This window comes from Oncorhynchus clarkii, chromosome 20, assembly GCF_045791955.1.
Source record: "Oncorhynchus clarkii lewisi isolate Uvic-CL-2024 chromosome 20, UVic_Ocla_1.0, whole genome shotgun sequence".
Taxonomy (NCBI): domain Eukaryota; kingdom Metazoa; phylum Chordata; class Actinopteri; order Salmoniformes; family Salmonidae; genus Oncorhynchus; species Oncorhynchus clarkii.
This window is the reverse complement of record NC_092166.1, coordinates 69,278,966-69,299,366: the sequence shown is the minus strand read 5'-3', so window position 1 is coordinate 69,299,366 and position 20,401 is coordinate 69,278,966. Positions and strand designations below refer to the sequence as shown.

The 20,401-nt window shown below is 42.3% G+C and overlaps 2 protein-coding genes across 3 annotated transcripts in view; both read right to left on the bottom strand.

Moving 5' to 3' along the window:
• Window positions 1–520, bottom strand: part of LOC139376832 (polypeptide N-acetylgalactosaminyltransferase 2) — a 99,478-nt gene extending 98,958 nt beyond the window's left edge. Inside the window, exon 1 of the mRNA XM_071119779.1 lies at window positions 316–520. Coding sequence (XP_070975880.1) covers window positions 316–411 — 96 coding nt within the window. The 5' untranslated portion in view covers window positions 412–520. The remainder of the gene's footprint in view (window positions 1–315) is intronic.
• A 15,246-nt stretch (window positions 521–15,766) lies between these two features.
• Window positions 15,767–20,401, bottom strand: part of LOC139376813 (URB2 ribosome biogenesis homolog) — a 33,650-nt gene continuing 29,015 nt past the window's right edge. Inside the window, exons 9-10 of one of the 2 annotated variants that reach the window (XM_071119748.1) lie at window positions 18,045–18,184; window positions 15,767–16,991 (exon numbers count right to left, since the gene is read on the bottom strand). In XM_071119748.1, the coding sequence (XP_070975849.1) occupies window positions 16,794–16,991; window positions 18,045–18,184 (338 nt within the window). In that variant the 3' untranslated portion in view covers window positions 15,767–16,793. The remainder of the gene's footprint in view (window positions 16,992–18,044; window positions 18,185–20,401) is intronic. The other variant, XM_071119747.1, reaches the window with a different exon arrangement.

The window sequence follows — 20,401 nt, the reverse complement described above, 5'->3', positions numbered from 1 at the left end:
TTGTGTATTACAGCCTGTTTAATCAGACTACGCTACGATTAGCTACCAGACAACACAACGTTCAAAGCATGTAATAGCTGTATTCCTATTAAGCAAATAAAAATAATCTAGTTGATCATGGAAACAATAGATTTCTTAACGGTATACACTCGGAATTTGCGTTCCATAATATTAGCAGACTATCAAAATAGCCATGATAAAAATCTACACAACATGGTTCGCTTTTGTCTTGAAGCCATTCCATGTACTGAATTCTCGTTGAAGCGAGCTCTAATGAATTTTCAATAAGCTCAGAAAAGAGTCGGGGAAACATACCTTTCGGCTCAACGTTGTTCCTGAATATAAATAATATGCTATGCCAAGCACCCAGAGGACAGCAAAGCATAGTAATATCCTCGATTTCCTTCGCATTGCTGTCTGTTTGAATGTGAAATAATTGTCTGATAGGCTTTTGCTTTGATTAAAGCGTCCGGTATCTGAGCTGTGTTCAGTGGAGCTTCAGCAGTCGAGTAGAGAGACCAGGAAACAGCCAACATCACCGGGTTAGAGGGGAAAGGGTAACCGTCTCTAATCCAATCACACTCCGTGGAGACACCATCGAAGGAGGAGTGATGGGGGTTTGAGACGCTTGTCCATGCATTCTCGAATTTGACAGAATAAACATTGTTTACAATATTGTAGCGATTTATTAGAGAATGTATCATTTGAGCGTTTGCAACATTGTCGCAGTGGATTATAAAACGATCCAGCAGTTTGTGTAACAGATTAGGCGGAGCCTACCTTCATGGTCAGTGTAGATGAGGTGGTAGCCAGCAGATCTGACCAGCTTTCTTACAGCTGCAATAGGGTCGGACAGCATTCCTGTGTATATTATTAAGAGACCACGGAACGGTGCGAAATATTGCTCAGAAAATGTACCTTAATCCGGAGATGATAAATGTGTTGTACTCCGAATTGCTCATTATCCCAACTGTTACACAGGGAAGATTGAATGACTGCTAGTTTAAATAAACTGCCATTTCGTCCTCATGCTTGCTAGCAGCAACAGCAGCCATTATGGAAAAATTATCCCAGCCATTATCACCTTGGCTGCTATTGGTTCATGCACCTCAGTCATCTACAAACACATAGCCCATTAGCTGAAGTGGCATACAATTGTAATGTCATACCCCTGAAAGGGGGGGAATATGAGAAATTATTCACACTGACACACAGCATCAGCGACAACCAAACAAATTAATTGTTTTTAACTGTAGCCTATTTGCATGTGATGTACCAAGGCCTATATGGAAGATGGGACATGTGGAGCTGTATATATATATATTTTAATTTATTTAAAGGCCCTAACTTGTTTGATAAAGTTAGTACAGGTTTTCTCACAGGACATTTAGGAACCACTGTACTCTCTCTCGGTCTCCACTGCTTCCTCCTGCATACATTGCAGCCTGCCTCAGCTTCACCACTGAGCGCCATGCCAAGACGCATGAAAGCTGTGATTGAAAATCAGGGTTATTCCACCAAATATTGATTTCTGAACTCTTCCCCAAGTTAAAACATTAGTATTGTGTTGTTTAAAAATGAATATGAACTTATTTTCTTTGCATTATTCAAGGTCTTTTTTGTTGTTATTTTGAGCAGATGTCATTTTCTGCAAATAAATGCTCTAAATTACAATATTTTTATTTGGAATTTGGGAGAAATGTTGTCAGTAGTTTATAGAATAAAACAAAAATGTTAATTTTACACAAACACATACCTATAAATAGTACAACCAGAGAAACTGATCATTTTTCAGTGGTTTCTTAATTTTTTCCAGAGCTATATATATATATTTAGGGGGTAGATCAGCTATTATATTGCAGATTGATGGAAGCTTCCATATATTTTTGGTAAATACAGTGCCTTTGGAAAGTATTCAGAACCCTTTACTTTTTCCACATTTTGTTATGTTACAGCCTTATTCTAAAATTAATTATATTCGTTTTTTTCTCCTCATCAATCTACACACAATACCCCATAGTGAGAAAGAAAAAACAGGGGTTGGGTCATTGTCCTGTTGAAAAACAAATTATAGTCCCACTAAGCCCAAACCAGATGGGATGGCGTATCGCTGCAGAAGTCTGTGGTTGCCATGCTGGTTAAGTGTGCCTTGAATTCTAAATAAATCACAGACAGTGTCACCGACAAAGCACCCCCACACCATAACACCTCCTGCTCCATGCTTTACGGTGGGAAATACAAATGCGGAGATCATCTGTTCACGCACACCGCGTCTCAGAAAGACACGGCGGTTGGAACCAAAAATCTCCAATTTGGACTCCAGACCAAAGGACAAATTTCCACCGGTCTAATGTCTACTGCTCGTGTTTCTTGGCTCAAGCAAGTCTTTTCTTATTGGTGCCTTTAGTAGTGGTTTCTTTGCAGCAATTTGACCATGAATGCCTGATTCACACAGTCTCCTCTGAACAGTTGATGTTGAGATGTGTCTGTTACTTGAACTCTGTGAAGCTTTAATTGGGCTGCAATGTCTGAGGCTGGTAACTCCAATGAACTTATCATCTGCAGCAGAGGTAACTCTGGGTCTTCCATTCCTGTGGTGGTCCTCATGAGAGCCAGTTAACTCTGATGAACTTATCCTCTGCAGCAGAGGTAACTCTGGTAAGTCTAGCCAAATACATTTAAATTCAGTTTTTCACAAACCCTGACATTTAATACTAGTAAAAATTCCCTGTTTTAGGTCAGTTAGGATCACCACTTTATTTTAAGAATGTGAAATATCAGAATAATAGTAGAGAGAAGGATTTATTAAAGCTTTTATTTCTTTCATCACATTCCCAGTGGGTCAGACGTTGACATACATTCAATTAGTATTTGGTAGCATTGCCATTAAATTGTTTAACTTGGGTCAAATGTTTCGGGTAGTTTTCCACAAGCTTCCCACAATAAGTTGGGTGAATTTTGGCCCATTCCTCCTGACAGAGCTGGTGTAACTGAGTCAGGTTTGTAGGCCTCCTCACTCGCACACGCTTTTTCAGTTCTGCCCACAAATTTCTATAGGATTGAGGTCAGGGATTTGTGGCCACTCCAATACCTTGACTTTGTTGTCCTTAAGTCATTTTACCACAACTTTGGAAGTATTCTTGGGGTCATTGTCCAATTGGAAGACCCATTTACAACCAATCTTTAACTTGACTGATGTCTTGAGATGTTGCTTCAAAATATCCACATAATTTTCCTGCCTCATGATGCCATCTATTTTGTGAAGTGCACCAGTCCCTCCTGCAGCAAAGCACCCCCACAACATGATGCTGCCACCCCGTGCTTCACGGTTGGGATGGTGTTCTTCGGCTTGCACGCCTCCCCCTTTTCCCTCCAAACATAACGATGGTCATTATGGCTAAACAGTTCTATTTTTGTTTCATCAGACCAGAGGACATTTCTCCCAAAAGTACGATCTTTGTCCCCATATGCAGTTGCAAACAGTAGTCTGGCTTTTTTACGGCAGTTTTGGAGCAGTGTCTTCTTCCTTGCTGAGCGGCCTTTCAGGTTATATCGATATAGGACTCGTTTTACTGTGGATATAGATACTTTTGTACCTGTTTCCCCCAGCATCTTCACAAAGTCCTTTGCTGTTGTTCTGGGATTGATTTACACTTTTCGCACCAAAGTACGTTCATCTCTGGGAGACAGAATGCGTCTCCTTCCTGAGCGGTATGACGGCTGGGTGGTCCCATGGTGTTTATATTTGCGTACTATTGTTTGTACAGATGAACGTGGTACCTTCAGGCATTTGGAAATTGTGACCAAGGATGAACCAGACTTGTGGAGGTCTACAATGTTTTTTCTGAATTCTTGGCTGATTTCTTTAGATTTTCCCATGATGTCAAGCAAAGAGGCACTGAGTTTGAAGGTAGGCCTTGAAATACATCCACAGGTACACCTCCAATTGACTCAAATTATGGCAATTAGCAAGCTTCTAAAGCCATTACATCATTTTCTGGAATTTTCCAAGCTGTTTAAGTAGATGTCCTAACCGACTTGCCAAAACTACAGTTTGTTAACAAGACATTTGTGGAGTGGTTGAAAAACTAGTTTTAATGACGCCAACCTAACTGTATGTAAACTTCCGACTTCAACTGTATGTATGTATGTGTGTATGTATATATTCTACTGTTCAAAAGTTTGGGGTCACTTAGAAATGTCCTTGTTTTCCATGAAAACATACATGAAATGAGTTGTCAAATGAATATCAAATATAGTCAAGACGTTGACAAGGTTATAAATAATTATTTTTAATTCCTCAAAGAATCCTCCATTTGCAGCAATTACAGCCTTGCAGACCTTTGGCATTCTAGTTGTCAATTTGTTGAGGTAATCTGAAGAGATTTCACCCCATGCTTCCTGAAGCACCTCCCACAATTTGGATTGGCTTGATGGGCACTTGTTACTTACCATACGGTCAAGCTGCTCCAACAACAGCTCAATAGGGTTGAGATCCGGTGACTTTGCTGGCCACCCCAATATAGACAGAATACCAGCTGACTGCTTCTTCCCTAAATGGTTCTTGCATAGTTTGGAGCTGTGCTTTGGGTCATTCTCCTGTTGTAGGATGAAATTGGCTCAAATTAAGTGCCATCCATAGGGTATGGCATGGCATTGCAAAATGGAGTAATAGTCTTCCTTCTACAAGATCCCTTTTACCCTGTACAAATCTCCCACTTTACCAGCATCAAGCACCCCCAGATCATCACATTGCCTCCACCATGCGTGACAGATGGCGTCAAGCACTCCCAGCATCTTTTCATTTTTTTTTTCAACAGTCTCACGAATGTTCTTCTTTGTGATCCAAACACCTCAAACTTAGTTTTGTCTGTCCATAACACTTTTTTCCAATCTTCCTCTGTCCAGTGTCTGTGTTCTTTTGCCCATCTTTATCTTTTCTTTTTATTGGCCAGTCTGAGATATGGCTTTTTCTTTGCAACTCTGCCTAGAAGGCCAGCATCCCGGAGTCGCCTCTTCACTGTTGACGTTGAGACTGGTGTTTTGTGGGTATTATTTAATGAAGCTGCCAGTTGAGGACTTGTGCGGCGCCTGTTTCTCAAACTAGACACTCTAATGTACTTGTCTTCTTGCTCAGTTTTGCACCGGGGCCTCCCACTATTTCTATTCTAGTTAGAGCCAGTTTGCGCTGTTCTGTGCAGGGAGTAGTACACAGCATTATATGAGATTTTCAGTTTCTTAACAATTTCTCACATGGAATAGCCTTCATTTCTCAGAGCAAGAATATAGTGTCGAGTTTCAGAAGAAAGTTCTTTGTTTGTGGACATTTTAAGCCTGTAATCAAACCCACAAATGCAGATATTCAACTAGTCTAAATAAGGCCAGTTTTATTGCTTCCTTAATCAGAACAACAGTTTTCAGCTGTGCTAACATAATTGCAAAAGGGTTTTCTAAGGATCAATTAGCCTTTCTAAATGATAAACTTGGATTAGCTAACACAATGTGCCATTGGACACAGCTGAAAACTGGCGTGATGGTTGCTGATAATGGGCCTCTGTACGCCTATGTAGATATTCCATTTAAAAAATCAGCTGTTTCCAGCTCCAATAGTAATTTACAGCATTAACTATGTCTACACTGTATTTCTGATCAATTTGATGTTATTTTAATCGACAAAAAAAAAGTGCTTTTCTTTCAAAAACATGGACATTTGTAAGTGACACCAAACCTTTTAACGGTAGTGTATATATTTTTTTCCTATATTATTTTCCACTAAACAAATCAAATGTATTTATATAGCCCTTCGTACATCAGCTGATATCTCAAAGTGCTGTACAGAAACCCAGCCTAAAACCCCAAACAGCAAGCAAATCAGGTGTAGAAGCACGGTGGCTAGGAAAAACTCCCTAGAAAGGCCAAAACCTAGGAAGAAACCTAGAGAGGAACCAGGCTATGTGGGGTGGCCAGTCCTCTTCTGGCTGTGCCAGGTGGAGATTATAACAGAACATGGCCAAGATGTTCAAATGTTCATAAATGACCAGCATGGTCAAATAATAATAATCACAGGCAGAACAGTTGAAACTGGAGCAGCAGCACGGCCAGGTGGACTGGGAACAGCAAGGAGTCATCATGTCAGGTAGTCCCGAGGCATGGTCCTAGGGCTCAGGTCCTCCGAGAGAGAGAAAGAATAAGAGAAAGAGAGAATTAGAGAGAGCATACTTAAATTCACACAGGACACCGGATAGGACAGGAGAAGTACTCCAGATATAACAAACTGACCCTAGCCCCCCGACACATAAACTACTGCAGCATAAATACTGGAGGCTGAGACAGGAGGGGTCAGGAGACACTGTGGCCCCATCCGAGGACACCCCCGGACAGGGCCAAACAGGAAGGATATAACCCCTCCCACTTTGCCAAAGCAAAGCCCCCACACCACTAGAGGGATATCTTCAACCACCAACTTACCATCCTGAGACAAGGCCGAGTATGCTAGTTGGACTCTGGAGGGTCCGGGCTAAACCTACCACCCCTCCCATAATTGGAGTAAACGAATGAACAACAACACTTAGGCTTCTCTTTCCAGCTTTTACATACTGTATACATTTTACAAACACAATCTATTTTACAATAGTTATATTTTGTAATTTTTTCTTACAGATTGTTGTTTTAAATACAACTAGCATCCTACTGGCTTTCCAATTGGACCACTGTTGGTTACCCCATGTTTTTATATTTTTATTTGTGTAACGCTTCTCGTTGGTGGAAGGAGAAGAGGACCAAAATGCAACGTGTTCATCATGTTTTAATTGAACAAACTGAACACTACACAAAATAATAACAAAGAGAAAACGAAACAGTTCTGCCAGGTGAACAGACACTAAACAGAAAGTAAACACTCACAACCAAAATTGGGAAAACAGGCTACCTAAGTATGATTCTCAATCAGAGACAACGAACGACACCTGCCTCTGATTGAGAACCATACTAGGCCAAACACATAGAAATATAACAACCTAGAAAAAAAACATAGACTACCCACCACATCTCATGCCCTGACCAACCTAACACAAAGACATAAAAAAAGGAACTAAGGTCAGAACGTGACAGTACCCCCCCCCCCCCCCCAAAGGTGCGGACTCTGGCCGCAAAACCTGAACCTATAGGGGAGGGTCTGGGTGGGCGTCTGTCCGCGGTGGCGGCTCTGGCGCGGGACGTGGACCCCACTCCACCATAGTCTTTGCCCGCTTAAGAGGCGCCTTTGGAGCGGCGACCCTCGCCGCTAACCTCAGACTGGGTACGCTTGCAGTCTCCCGAATAGATGGGAGACTCCGGCAGCGCCGGATAGGCGGGAGACTCCGGCAGCGCCATAGTGAAGGGCGACTCCGGCAGCGCCGTAGTGAAGGGCGACTCCGGCAGCACCGTAGTAAAGGGCGACTCCGGCAGCGCCGTAGTGAAGGGCGACTCCGGCAGCCGGAGTGACGGGCGGCTCTGGTAGCTCCTGACTGACGGGCGGCTCTGGCAGCTCCTGACTGACGGGCGGCTCTGGCAGCTCCTGACTGACGGGCGGCTCTGGCAGCTCAGGACAGACGGGCGGCTCTGGCAGCTCAGGACAGACGGGCGGCTCTGGCAGCTCAGGACAGACGGGCGGCTCTGGCAGCTCAGGACAGATGGACGAACCTGGAGGGAGGAGACGGAGAGACAGCCTGGTGCGTGGGGCTCTGGCAGCTCAGGACAGATGGGCGGCTCTGGCAGCTCAGGACAGACGGGCGGCTCTGGCAGCTCAGGACAGATAGGCGGCTCTGGCAGCTCAGGACAGACGGACGAACCTGGAGGGAGGAGACGGAGAGACAGCCTGGTGCGTGGGGCTGCCACAGGACCCACCAAGCTGGGGAGACCTACAGGAGGCCTGGTACGTGGAGGAGGCACCGGATGGACTGGGCTGTGAGGGAGCACTGGAGCACAAAGACATAAAAAAGGAACTAAGGTCAGAACGTGACAATTTGATCATTAAATGTACATAAAAGTCTGTTCCAGCCGCGACCGGGAGGTCCGTGGGGCGACGCACAATTGGCCTAGCGTCGCCCGAGTTAGGGAGGGCTTGGTCGGTAGGGGTGTCCTTGCACCAGCGACTCCTGTGGCGGGCTGGGCGCAGTGTACGCTAACCAAGGTGACCAGGTGCACGGTGTTTCCTCCGGCGCATTGGTTCGGCTGGCTTCCGGGTTGGAGGTGCGCTGTGTTAAGAAGCAGTGCGGCTTGGTTGGGTTGTGTATCGGAGGACGCATGACTTTCAACCTTCGTCTCTCCCGAGCCCGTACGGGAGTTGTAGCGATGAGACAAGATAGTAGCTATTACAACAATTGGATACCACGAAATTGGGGAGAAAAAGGGGTAAACAAATATTTTAAAAAGATTTTTAAAAAGAAGTCTGTTCCAGCCCAACAGTGAATAGGCCTACATCAAATGATCTGGGATACATAATAAAGCCTGCAGGCTTATTTCCACTGTGGTCCTCTCATAAGTTGAACACAGCCAGATGGTACTAAATCCATTAACAAAGCATTGTTTAGTAACTGGAGATTCTATTTGTATTATTTCCAATGTTTATTCACAAGTTCTCTCATATCAACAAACTGTTGACCCACAGTGAAGAGGCTCATTGAGTATTTTGGCTAATGTAACTAGCGAATAGTATGTCATCTATTTGTTTCCCCACAATTGCATGATAATGATAGAGAAGGCCGCAGTAATATCTACTTCATGTCTTAAACCTTAAATGCTGTGCATTAATCCTTCTCTGGCACTAATATAATTGATTGAATGGCCTAATTCATGTGGTCTCACTCTCAAAGTATGACATCCTAGCCTAGGCTACTGATCATAGAAGTTCACACAATTATAGTTAATATCACCAAGGCTTTGCAGCCACCACATCTCTTTATACTCCTCTCTAATACTTGGCCCAACACTGCCTAATAGCCAGAGTCTTTCCCAATGAAATACTTTACAACATGTATTCAGCTATTCCATTAACATAAAAAAGAATACAAATGATTATAGCACCCAGTTGTCCTCTAATAGGAGGCTTTTTTCCAAATATATACATAATACATTCTAGCAGTATCAAAGAAAATCTCTTTTTGCATGACATTTTTCAGACATTAGAGAAGGCATCTCCCTAAATAACCTTTCCCTTGTGCTCAGGGCACACAATGTAGTAATTAGTATCTCTCTCCATCTCTTATTATGAAAAGGAAGAATAGAAGGTTTAACACGCCTCTGATTGATCTCAGTGAATTTAGCGTCGCATACAAACAGCTTAATGAATTAAATTAGGCTCCATACAAATCAACATTAGAGCATCAGTGAGAGGTAAGCCCACGTCAAAATAGATTTGATGATTAAATTGGGCTTTTTTTGTCCATATATTAAATGGAGACAGCAAACTGTATACTGCAAGTTACTTTGTAGGCCTACTTTGGTTCCTTGTTGTAAAACCACAAAGCTGTATGCAGGGTCAGAGAGCTTTTCCATGTAATTAATCAACACCTATGGTGAGGTGGCATCTGTTACTACAGAGTTACTGACTCACAGAGGCCTGCATCTCTAGGCGGAACTTCCAAACTCCCAATTAAAGCACAGAAGATGGAGTCTCTGATCACAGGATTCCCAAGCCACTCCCAAAGACAGAGCAAGTAGGACAAGCAGGGTTCCAGAGCTGTAATTGCCATTGACAAGAGGTCGCATGGTAGTTCTGCCAGAAAAATTTAGGTTCCCCTCATTAAAGTAAGAGGAACTTAAACAAGAGTTGTCAAGTAGACTTCAAGGGCTATTAGAGGACTTCAAGGACTATTGGAAAGACACAGGTTAATAAATATTGAAGGGATGTCCAGATGAGAGTGACTTCTGAGCATCAGTATGAATCGTTTCAATTACAGTACCTCCTCACACGTCAGAGCGGTTGTCGAGCTGTTACATCAAGGGGGGAACAAGATGGTGTGAACAGAGGAGATGATTAATTAACGAGTGGTGATACAGAATGCAGACAATGATACTTCCCAAATAATCATATGAGTTTAACTAAAATCACAAAAGGCTAAATTCAGTTGTCAGTTGAAAGGTGTTTCCTACACACGTTGGTGCCCCCTCCCCCCCATCGGGGCAGAGAAGGGCTCCTGCCATGAAGCTGGACTGGACGCCGTGTTCGGACTGGAAATTGGAGTAGAGGAAGACTCCTGTCTTGGAGCTGGACTGGACGTGTGAGAAACTCGTCATCATGCAAGCGGTCAGAGAAGTGAAAATTATGGTCAGTAAAGAAAACTTTATGCTTGTCTCTCAATTTTAAAAAAACGTGTCAATACTTTGCCCTTTGATAACCAGCGCACTTCTGTACGTTGTAAAATCGTTACATGGTCACTGCCAATATCATTGCATAGTGCAGAAAATACACGAGAGTTCAGGGGCCTTGCTTTAACAAAGTTAACCATTTACACTGTAGTGTCCAGAACATCTTTCAAGCTGTCAAGCATTCCCTTGTCAGCAAGAGCCTCTCAGTGGATGCTACAATGTACCCAAGTGGTGTCGCGAGCAACTGCTTGCACGCGCGTTACCACTCCACTAATATCTCCCCATCATGGCTTTTGCGCCATCAGTACAGATACCAACATGAGCCGTTAGTGGAATTCCCGCGAGAGAGTAACGGTTAATGTGATTGGATGTTAGGCTACCTGTATTTGACATTGTGTTGTTATTTTGCTGTACACTAGATGGTTTAATTGGAACGAGGCGGAACGAGGCGACTCAGGCAAGTAAAAACCTCACCCAAATGTATTGCCCCATTGGAAAATATAAATGTGTTTGAAAATGTGAATAATATTTTTTTTTTTTTTAAATCATAAAAAAAAAAAAAGTATTACATTTTTATTTGGTGTACCCCCTCTACGGCAACTGAGTTATAGGAAGGACACCTGTATCTTTGCAGTGACTGGGTGTATTGATACACCATCCAAAGTGTAATAATAACCACCATGTTCAAAGGGATATTCAATGTCTGCTTTTTTGCAAGGCATTGGAAAACCTACCTGGTCTTTGTGGTTGAAATTCACTGCTCAACTGAAGGATCTTACAGATAATTGTTTGTGTGGGGTACAGCAGAGAAGAGGTAGTCATTCAAAAGTCATGTTAAACAGTATTATTGCACACAGAGTACTGGCAACTTATTATGTGACCAGTTTTTGAAAGTTTTTTGGCCTTTTTCCTCCCCAATTTCATGGTATCTATCTAATTGGTAGTTACAGTCTGGTCTCATCGCTGCAACTCTCGTACGGACTCGGGAGAGGCGAAGATCGAGAGCTGTGCGTCCTCCGAAACACAACCCAACCCACTGCTTCTTGACACAATGCCAATTTAACCCGGAAGCCAGCCGCACCAATTTGCCCAGAGGAAACACAGTACATCTGGTGACCTTGTCAGTGTGCACTGCGCCCATCCCACATGAGTCGCTAGTACGCGATGGGACAAGGACATACCGGCCGGCCAAACCCTCCCCTAACCCGGATGCGGCGACAGAGCCTGAACCCAGAATCTCTAGTGGCACAGCTAGACCACTGCACCACTCGGGAGGCCCATTATGTGACTAGTTTAAGCAAATCTTTACTTATTTAGGGTCGCCATAAATGGGTTTAATACTTATTGACTCAAGACACTTCAGGTTTTCATTTGTATGACATAATTACACTGGGATATTATGGGGTTTTGTTTGTAGGTCTGTGATTTTTTTAAATCGCAATTGAATCCATTTTAAATTCAGGCTGTAAAACAACAAAATGTGGAAAAATTCAAGGGGTGTGAATACTATATTTTTCAAGTAATTACCTATTCCTACAACAGCATATGCGTGACAAACACAATAATGCAGATCTTTATTGACCTTAACAGAGCTATACATACTGTACAAAGGCAGGCTGGTGTATTAGCATAACTATATAACATTGTTACCCCCATACAATAACTCTACAGAAATCCGCCCCATAATTCTACATTACTTTCCCACCCTGAGCAAACATCATTATAACAAATGCGTGGCATAAATGGAAGTCATTGTAGCTTCTTCTGGGACCTCCCTACACAATCTTGATATACATTGTTAGTTGGACAGAATCAAATCAACTCATTATATATTAGTTGATAGATTAGTTTACTTAGCTTTACCTTATGGGGTGGAATTAATTTAACATGTTAGTTCAGTGATTGACATCCTACAAGCAGCCATTCTATTCTGCTTAACTTTTCAATGTTTAACTAACATGAATTACAGGTTTTCAGTGATGCAATAAGATCTTGGAAGGTTAGTGCCTTCACTGAATACCATGCTTTTCGTTAAATATAGTTCTGTGTAAGACTTCCCTCTCCTTTAGAATACAAAGCACCTGAGTCACCTTTAGTAAAGGCCATAGTTGCACATTGTGAAATCTTTCCTGACATTTTTCCATCTCAACCGTTGCCCAAAATGAATTACAACAAAATGCCTTGTGTTAAAAGGGAAACACATTCCACCAATCCCTTACTAGTACCTGTACACCACACCAATACACCATCTATACCCCAACAAACACTGCACTTCATTCCTTGCACAGACAGTGTGCTGTTCAGAAAGGCCTCGTCTTTATTTGTAGTACCTATGGTTGGGTGGCAGTCCCAACCATTTTTTACTGTACAGTGATAAGGATGCATGTCATCCCCCCAGCCTGGCTGTTTAAGCCTGAAGCTTCTCCCTTGTTCTCCACCCACCAATCCCCTGACATCTGAAATGTTATGGCTAACACACTCATACCCAATCACACATCACCCATGCTGCTTCGAGGGGTCTACCAGTGAGATCAGAGCCCCCAGAGTTTGTGCAGCTGCAGGAAATATAGAAAAGGGTCTCTGAGTCCTCACTGGACCAGCACACACGGCTCCCTTTCTCAGGAGTGTCATACACCCCCAAAATCGGAGGGGGCACAACGTATGTGAGGATGACTGGGGGGTGTTAAAGTTGGAGAATTTTGCATTTTTTAAACACCTGAAACATTCTCCTGCAATCTAGAGCCATAATCATTATGTTAATATAAGTTTACCTCTTGAGCTGTCTGTATCCTGACTGGTGGTTCTTTTTTTTAAAGAAACTAAATGTGCTTGTCTGCATCTCTGTTAAAATCTGGGTAAAAGATTGAAAGGATGTGAGTCTTATTCAGTACATTTAGTTATTGCTTGCTTTTCTAAAGTCTACCAATCTTGCCACCAGGCATGCCAGCTAAGGTAGCTTTTTACTTTAACTTGATTGATAGGTATGATAGAATTACATATAGCCATACCATGGGTACAAGTTGTCTGTTTACCCTCTCTGGTCATTTGAAGGCCATAAGGGATATTCACTAGCACAATTATGCCCATAAATGGCACCCGGTTGACACACAGCAACCCTATGAGAATAGGCAGACAGTAATTGTTCTAATTTCTTCTTGTTGTGAGGCAATGTCAGGGTTATGACTTTGGGAGAACTGAGAATGGAAAGATGCCAGCAGAATGCTCATTTTAGCAAAGTAAGGAGGGAATGTGTAAGGGAGACAGAAATGCCCTGCTTCATTATTTAAAGCAGAAGTCTTTCCACTTTGCCTGGATGTCACTGGCCTGCAAGTTTTATATAAACTTTTGGCCAACTCAGTGATTGCAGTGGCCATTCACTCTAATTAAATAACCAGTTTAATTAAATAAATGAGCTTCAGTGAATCTTATAGGAAACCTTGCCAAGCAAGTTGGTAGATTCAGGCATTGTAAATCATGACAGTTGCAGAAAACCGCAGGGAGAAATGGCAGTCCTGCCAGATATCTGACCTGGCTAAGTAAAAGCTTTGGCTAAATAAACAAACAGTCTAAGACTAAAACAATCCGTGTTCATGTAATTACTTCACAATATGTGTTTATGAGATTTAAGAGTAATTCAAATGGAAACTACATGACCATGGTGCTTACCTACGGAACAGAAAGAGGAACTGCCCCTCTCTACCTTCAGGCTATGCTCCAACCCAACACCCAAACCTGAACACTCCGTTCTGCCACCTCAGGTCTTTTAGCCCTCCCACACCTACCCGTTCAGCCCAGTCCAAGCTCTTCTCTGTCCTGGCACCCCAATGGTGGAACCAGCTTCCCCCTGAAGCTAGGACACCAGAGTCCCTCCCTGCCAATCTTCCAAAAACATCTGAAACCCTACCTCTTCAAACAGTATCTTAAATAACCCTCCTCACCTCGACCCCCCCCCCCCCCTTTCTAGCTCTGACTACGGAGGTCTACATTCTATGCTTGTGATATGCGGTTGTCCCACCTAGCTATCTTAAGATGAATGCACTATCTGTAAATCGCTCTGGATATGAGCATCTGCTTAATAACTGAAATGTAAAATGAAACATTTAAGACTGGCTGCTCAAACTCAAGGTTGGTAGTGGATAACACACACACACACACACGAGAAATGTCCCATATATTACACGAGGGAACAAATACTTATTGAGACAAGAGAAAAGGAAAACAACACTTGCAAAATGAAGATATTGAGTTTTACTGAAGGATTTACACTCGCTTGAGGAGCCCTTATGGAAAATGATAACGTTCAAAAACTGTAGTTCCATAATGACCTTCGCCTGTAAAACATATCTGTCATACTGTTCATTATTTATAAAATTATAAGATGTTCTGTATTCGTCTGCAAAAGCCAACCCCAAATATAATACACATTTCTCCTAAGATTTTCTCATCTGGTAGTTAATAACAAATGTATGGCAAATCACAAGGGAAAGTTTCAGGCACAATGTTTCATGAGGAATGCGTGTGATAAAGTCAATGACATTCCCCTCCACTATACAATGAGTGTAAAAAAACATTAGGAACACGTGCTCTTTCCATGACATAGCTTTCACCTGGTCAGTCTATGATCCCTTATGTCACTTGTTAAATCCACTTCAAAAGCAGTGTAGATTAAAGGGAAGAGACAGGTTAAGGAAGGATTTTAATCGCTGAGACAATTGAAACTGTGTATGTGTATGGGTGGTAGGTAGCTTAGTGTTTAAGAGCATTGGGCCAGTAACCGAAAGGTCACTGGTTCGAATCCATGAGCCGACAAGGTGAAAGTCTGTCGTGTTGCCCTTGAGCATGGCACTTATCCAGAGCAACTTATAGGAGCAATTAGGGTTAAGGTTTTTAACGCTCAACAGTTTCCTGTGTGTGTCACGAATGATCCACCACCCAAAGGACATCCAGACAACCTGACAGCTGTGGGAAGCATCGGTGTCAACATGGGCCAGCATCCCTGTGGAACGCTTTCGACACCAACAAATTGATGCTGTTCTGAGGGCAGAAGGGAGTGCAATATTAGGAAGGTGTCCCTAATGTTCTGTACACGCTGTATATGTTGGGTTAAACCATTTCCAATGGTATAGTAATCATTTACTTGTATCCTTTTTCGTCACATCTGAAACAGAGTTCCCAGATAAAGCATACAGTGCCTACAGAGTATTCACACCCCTGGACCTTTTCCATATTTTGTTGTTACAATCCAAATTGAAAGTTGATTAAAATTGATATTGTGTCACTGGTCTACCCATACAATACCCCATGTCAAAGTGGAATTCCTTTTTTAGAAATGTCTCCAAATGAAAACAAAAAAAGCATAAAATTATTACATCCCTTTTATATCATGCTTAAACAAGTTCAGGAGTAAAAATGTGCTTAATTTATTTTCTTTTTTTAAGTTGACGTCCGCACCCAAGTGGAATTGTAATTAGTGTTGGATGCATTTCAATCCACCACATCCGCCTATGTCACACTTCTGCATCTGCTGTGAAAGGTGACAGAGCTAGAGCAGTGTTTTTCAGACCATGAAAATTGGTCTTCTCACACAATAGTCTGGAGCATCTGAACGGTTTTGGATAAAAAGAAACGGAATAGAGCTAAGCGCAGGCCAAATCCTAGAGGAAAATCTAGTTCAGTCTGCTTTCTAACAGACACAGAGACAAATTCACCTTTCAGCAGGACAATAAACTAAAACACAAGGCCAAATATACACTGGACTTGCTTACCAAGACAACATTTAATGTTCTTGAGTGGCCTAGTTACAGATTTGACTTAAATCTACTTTAAAATCTATGGCTGGACTTAGAAATGGCTGCCTAGCAATGAACAACAACCAACATCAGAGCTTGAAGAATTTTTGTTAAAAATAAATGTGCAAATATTGTACAAAGAGGTGTGCAAAGCTCTTCAGAGACTTTCCCAGAAAGACTCACAATTGTAATCGCTGCCAAAGGTGATTCTAATATGTATTGACTCAGGGGTGGGAATACTTTACTTATTTTTGAAAAACATGTTTTCACTTTGTCATCATGGGGTATTTATTGTGTGTATATTGGTGAGCGAAAAAACAGACATTTTAATCCATTTTGAATTCAGGCTGTAACAATTTTTAATAAGTCAAGGTGTATGAATTACTCTCTGAAGGCACTGTAAATCAAATCTTGAAAATTGGATAGTCTAAAGTTACAGTACATTAGCCATCAATACAAGAAAGACCAAACAATGTATTAAAATAAAACACACTTGAGACATCATTTGTTGTCAATTACCTTTTTTGTCCCACTACTAAACCAACACACAAACATAAAAAATACAATTTACATGTTTAAACAGTTGTTTAAGAAAACAAAAACTTGGCTGCTATAAAGAAAAAGTATTTCTGGAAAGAGAGATGGTAGAGGGGAATGTCAGGCTGTGTATTTCTCCTCTCCTTGCCGCTGGGTTTTATGGTAATGAGTATAACTGCCATAGAGATCGTTGAACACCTCTCTGACACCCATCTGGAGGGCGGTGTTCAAAAACTTAACGTCCTGCTCAACACAGAGGTCCAGGATCCTGTAAACTCCCTCTGTCAGGTGGCTCTTGATGTCTGGTTGCAGAGTAACCTTGAGGGTGTGGAGTAGAGTGGAAAGGAGAAGAAGGGAGGCGAGAGTTTCAATTTGACAGAGTGAGGCTGGGGAAGGGGTATTAAAATAGACTCAGAAACATCATAATGTTGGTGTGATGAGTGGCTGATCAGTGTTTTGCCTCTTTCTTACACCTTTATTTGTGAACGCAGCTGAGGCAGTTCTGAAAGCCCGGTAGGAACATAATGTACTGCCAGCTGTAAAATGGACAGTGCCTCAACAAAACCTCTTAGAGAGATGCCAAGGCACATACTGGAGGTGTGTTTCTTGGCTTAGTTAACCTTGAAAGAACAATGGTAGCGTTGAACTATTGCTTTAACCAATCCTTTGTTTAATTCTTACTCAAAGAGTTTGCTATTACAAATCAATCCTCATGCATCTTAGAGTTTGCAAAATGACATGTTAGCCATTTCATTTAGCAGACGCTTATCCAGAGCGACTTACAGTAGAGAGGGCATACATTTTCTTCCCTCTCTCTGCCTGTTCCATGGAAAATGCTGACTATGGCACGCAGTCAAGTAACGTGAATGCAGTCTCGTAGACCCTAGGAAAAAATGTGGTTTCTCCACATTGAGACAGTGCCAGATATGCTCAGACGGCATCACATAATGAGACGGACAAATAGTCTACCAGAGTCTACAGTAAGTACAGTCCTTTAGAGGACAAGTTGGCGCAGGTTGGGACAAGATTATGGCGGAAATGAAAATGTTGACTTCTCTTTCCTTCAAATCTGAGAAGTCCAGAGGACTTGCCTTAGCAGCTCTAAATACAATACCAAGCATGGTTTAACTCCACAATAACAAACAGCAATGGATCAAATTAAAATCCTGGTATTCAATGTGCAGATAGTGTATTTCCTTCAGATGTAAGGGCTTGTGAGGGATGATAAAGGAGAGAAGGAAGCTCTGGAGGCCATTTAAGGACGAAAATTCATGTTTTCAACCTGCAAAAGTATAATAAAATAGCCTAATCGCCTTTTAAAACTGTGAGCGAAACGTCACGGCCATCTTCCTTGATGAGAGAAGATCTTACCTTCTGTAGCTCGCTGACGTACTGTGCTACCATGAAGGAGGAGAGGATAGTGAAGCCCTCGGCTGTGGTGGCGATGTGAGAGTACATGCGTTCCACCAGACGAGCACACTTCAAAAGCACCTCCGCATCGATCTCAGGGGCTGGGGAATAGAAGAGCAAAGCTTTTTGAAAACTAGACCACACCAAACGCTGAAGGATAAACATTTATTTCAGCCAGAACTCCAAAAGTGGTACAACTTGTACAAAATGGTGACTGAGTGATGCAGCAGTGTGTTCAGAGTGCACTGTTCTCCTAAAACAGACTTGGGCTGTATTGCTGATGAAAGCACAGCATTTGAATCAAATCCCAAGGGTGCGGGCTGAGAATTAAGATATTGTGAATGCATTGTGACAGAGCAGTACAATAAGAATAGGGTTTTGTATAAGTTGAGATTTCAATCATGATAGCTAAGAGCAGAATATGGAGCAACAAGAGCCATTTAACCATTCTAATTGTGTATAGACTAATGTTTATGCTCACAGTCTGCATAAAACAGTTTAGCCCATTAGACAACAAAGGCCCAGTTGGAACAATTTATCCATCCCTTTTTTCCTCTTGTGACTCATTGGATGTACAGTATAGCTATAGCCACAGAGGAGAAATATGGCCACCATTGTCTGGGTGGCAGGTATTGCCAAACAACCCAGTCTCCATGAAATGTATCCCGTGAGGGTTACTATATTTCACAGAGCTAGCCAGGAACTAATTACATGACGCGCTGAGCCTGACATGCTAGTTAAAACGAATGAGCTGCTCCACTCCATTTTTCCTTCTTGACCCTTCCTGCTCTGTCTGGAACAGGGGAGATCTGCCCAGATGTCTGCAGTGGTGGCCTCCTTTGGCTATGGAAGACGAACACAAACAGTCTTCTCATTAAGAACGTGTTATCTATGACATCAAAAAAATAAACCCCACCTGAAGACAATTACTGTTGAATAATTGAGTATGTCATTATTTTCTGTTCGTCAATAACGTCAGGTAAGCTCTGATGTTGAAATCATGTTGCTGTCTTATGTTGTTCCTTTCAAAAACAGGAAAACAATGTATCCTGAATATGCTGATCACATAGCTGAATACAGCTCCTCAACACTGATTCAACTCATAAGGGATGCATTTAGCAGTACAGGATTACAGGGTTTTAACAAGGTGTTCATCCATGAGCTTGGCTGGGACTCCAGCTGTGCTTTTCATGTCTCCTTCGACAGTTCTGTCACCCTCAGTGGGATTTTTTTTTTGTATATCCCTCATGTTCGTTTTGATCCAGTCCACGGGGACCAGCAGGGCATACAACCAGCAACAGAAATGTAACATTACTGAAGAAGAAACCATTCTTCTCCTTTCTCTCTTCCCACAGGGTAAGGTCAACAGATTAAAATAGGCCCAGTTTCATGTGTAGTCTGCTTGGGAATGTGGAGCGGGCACGACCACCTCTTACATAGTGTAACATGATACGACTCACCTATAACATACTTCAATGCCATGAAATACTCTTGCCCGATTAACAGGACTGGTTAGCCTGGCGACAGTATGCTGGCGTCGTTTGACACTGACAGCACAAATCTACAGAGGACTCCCTTGGGAGGAACCCAGGCTAAATACAGTGCCTTGCGAAAGTATTCGGCCCCCTTGAACTTTGCGACCTTTTGCCACATTTCAGGCTTCAAACATAAAGATATAAAACTGTATTTTTTTGTGAAGAATCAACAACAAGTGGGACACAATCATGAAGTGGAACGACATTTATTGGATATTTCAAACTTTTTTAACAAATCAAAAACTGAAAAATTGGGCGTGCAAAATTATTCAGCCCCTTTACTTTCAGTGCAGCAAACTCTCCAGAAGTTCAGTGAGGATCTCTGAATGATCCAATGTTGACCTAAATGACTAATGATGATAAATACAATCCACCTGTGTGTAATCAAGTCTCCGTATAAATGCACCTGCACTGTGATAGTCTCAGAGGTCCGTTAAAAGCGCAGAGAGCATCATGAAGAACAAGGAACACACCAGGCAGGTCCGAGATACTGTTGTGAAGAAGTTTAAAGCCGGATTTGGATACAAAAAGATTTCCCAAGCTTTAAACATCCCAAGGAGCACTGTGCAAGCGATAATATTGAAATGGAAGGAGTATCAGACCACTGCAAATCTACCAAGACCTGGCCGTCCCTCTAAACTTTCAGCTCATACAAGGAGAAGACTGATCAGAGATGCAGCCAAGAGGCCCATGATCACTCTGGATGAACTGCAGAGAGCTACAGCTGAGGTGGGAGACTCTGTCCATAGGACAACAATCAGTCGTATATTGCACGAATCTGGC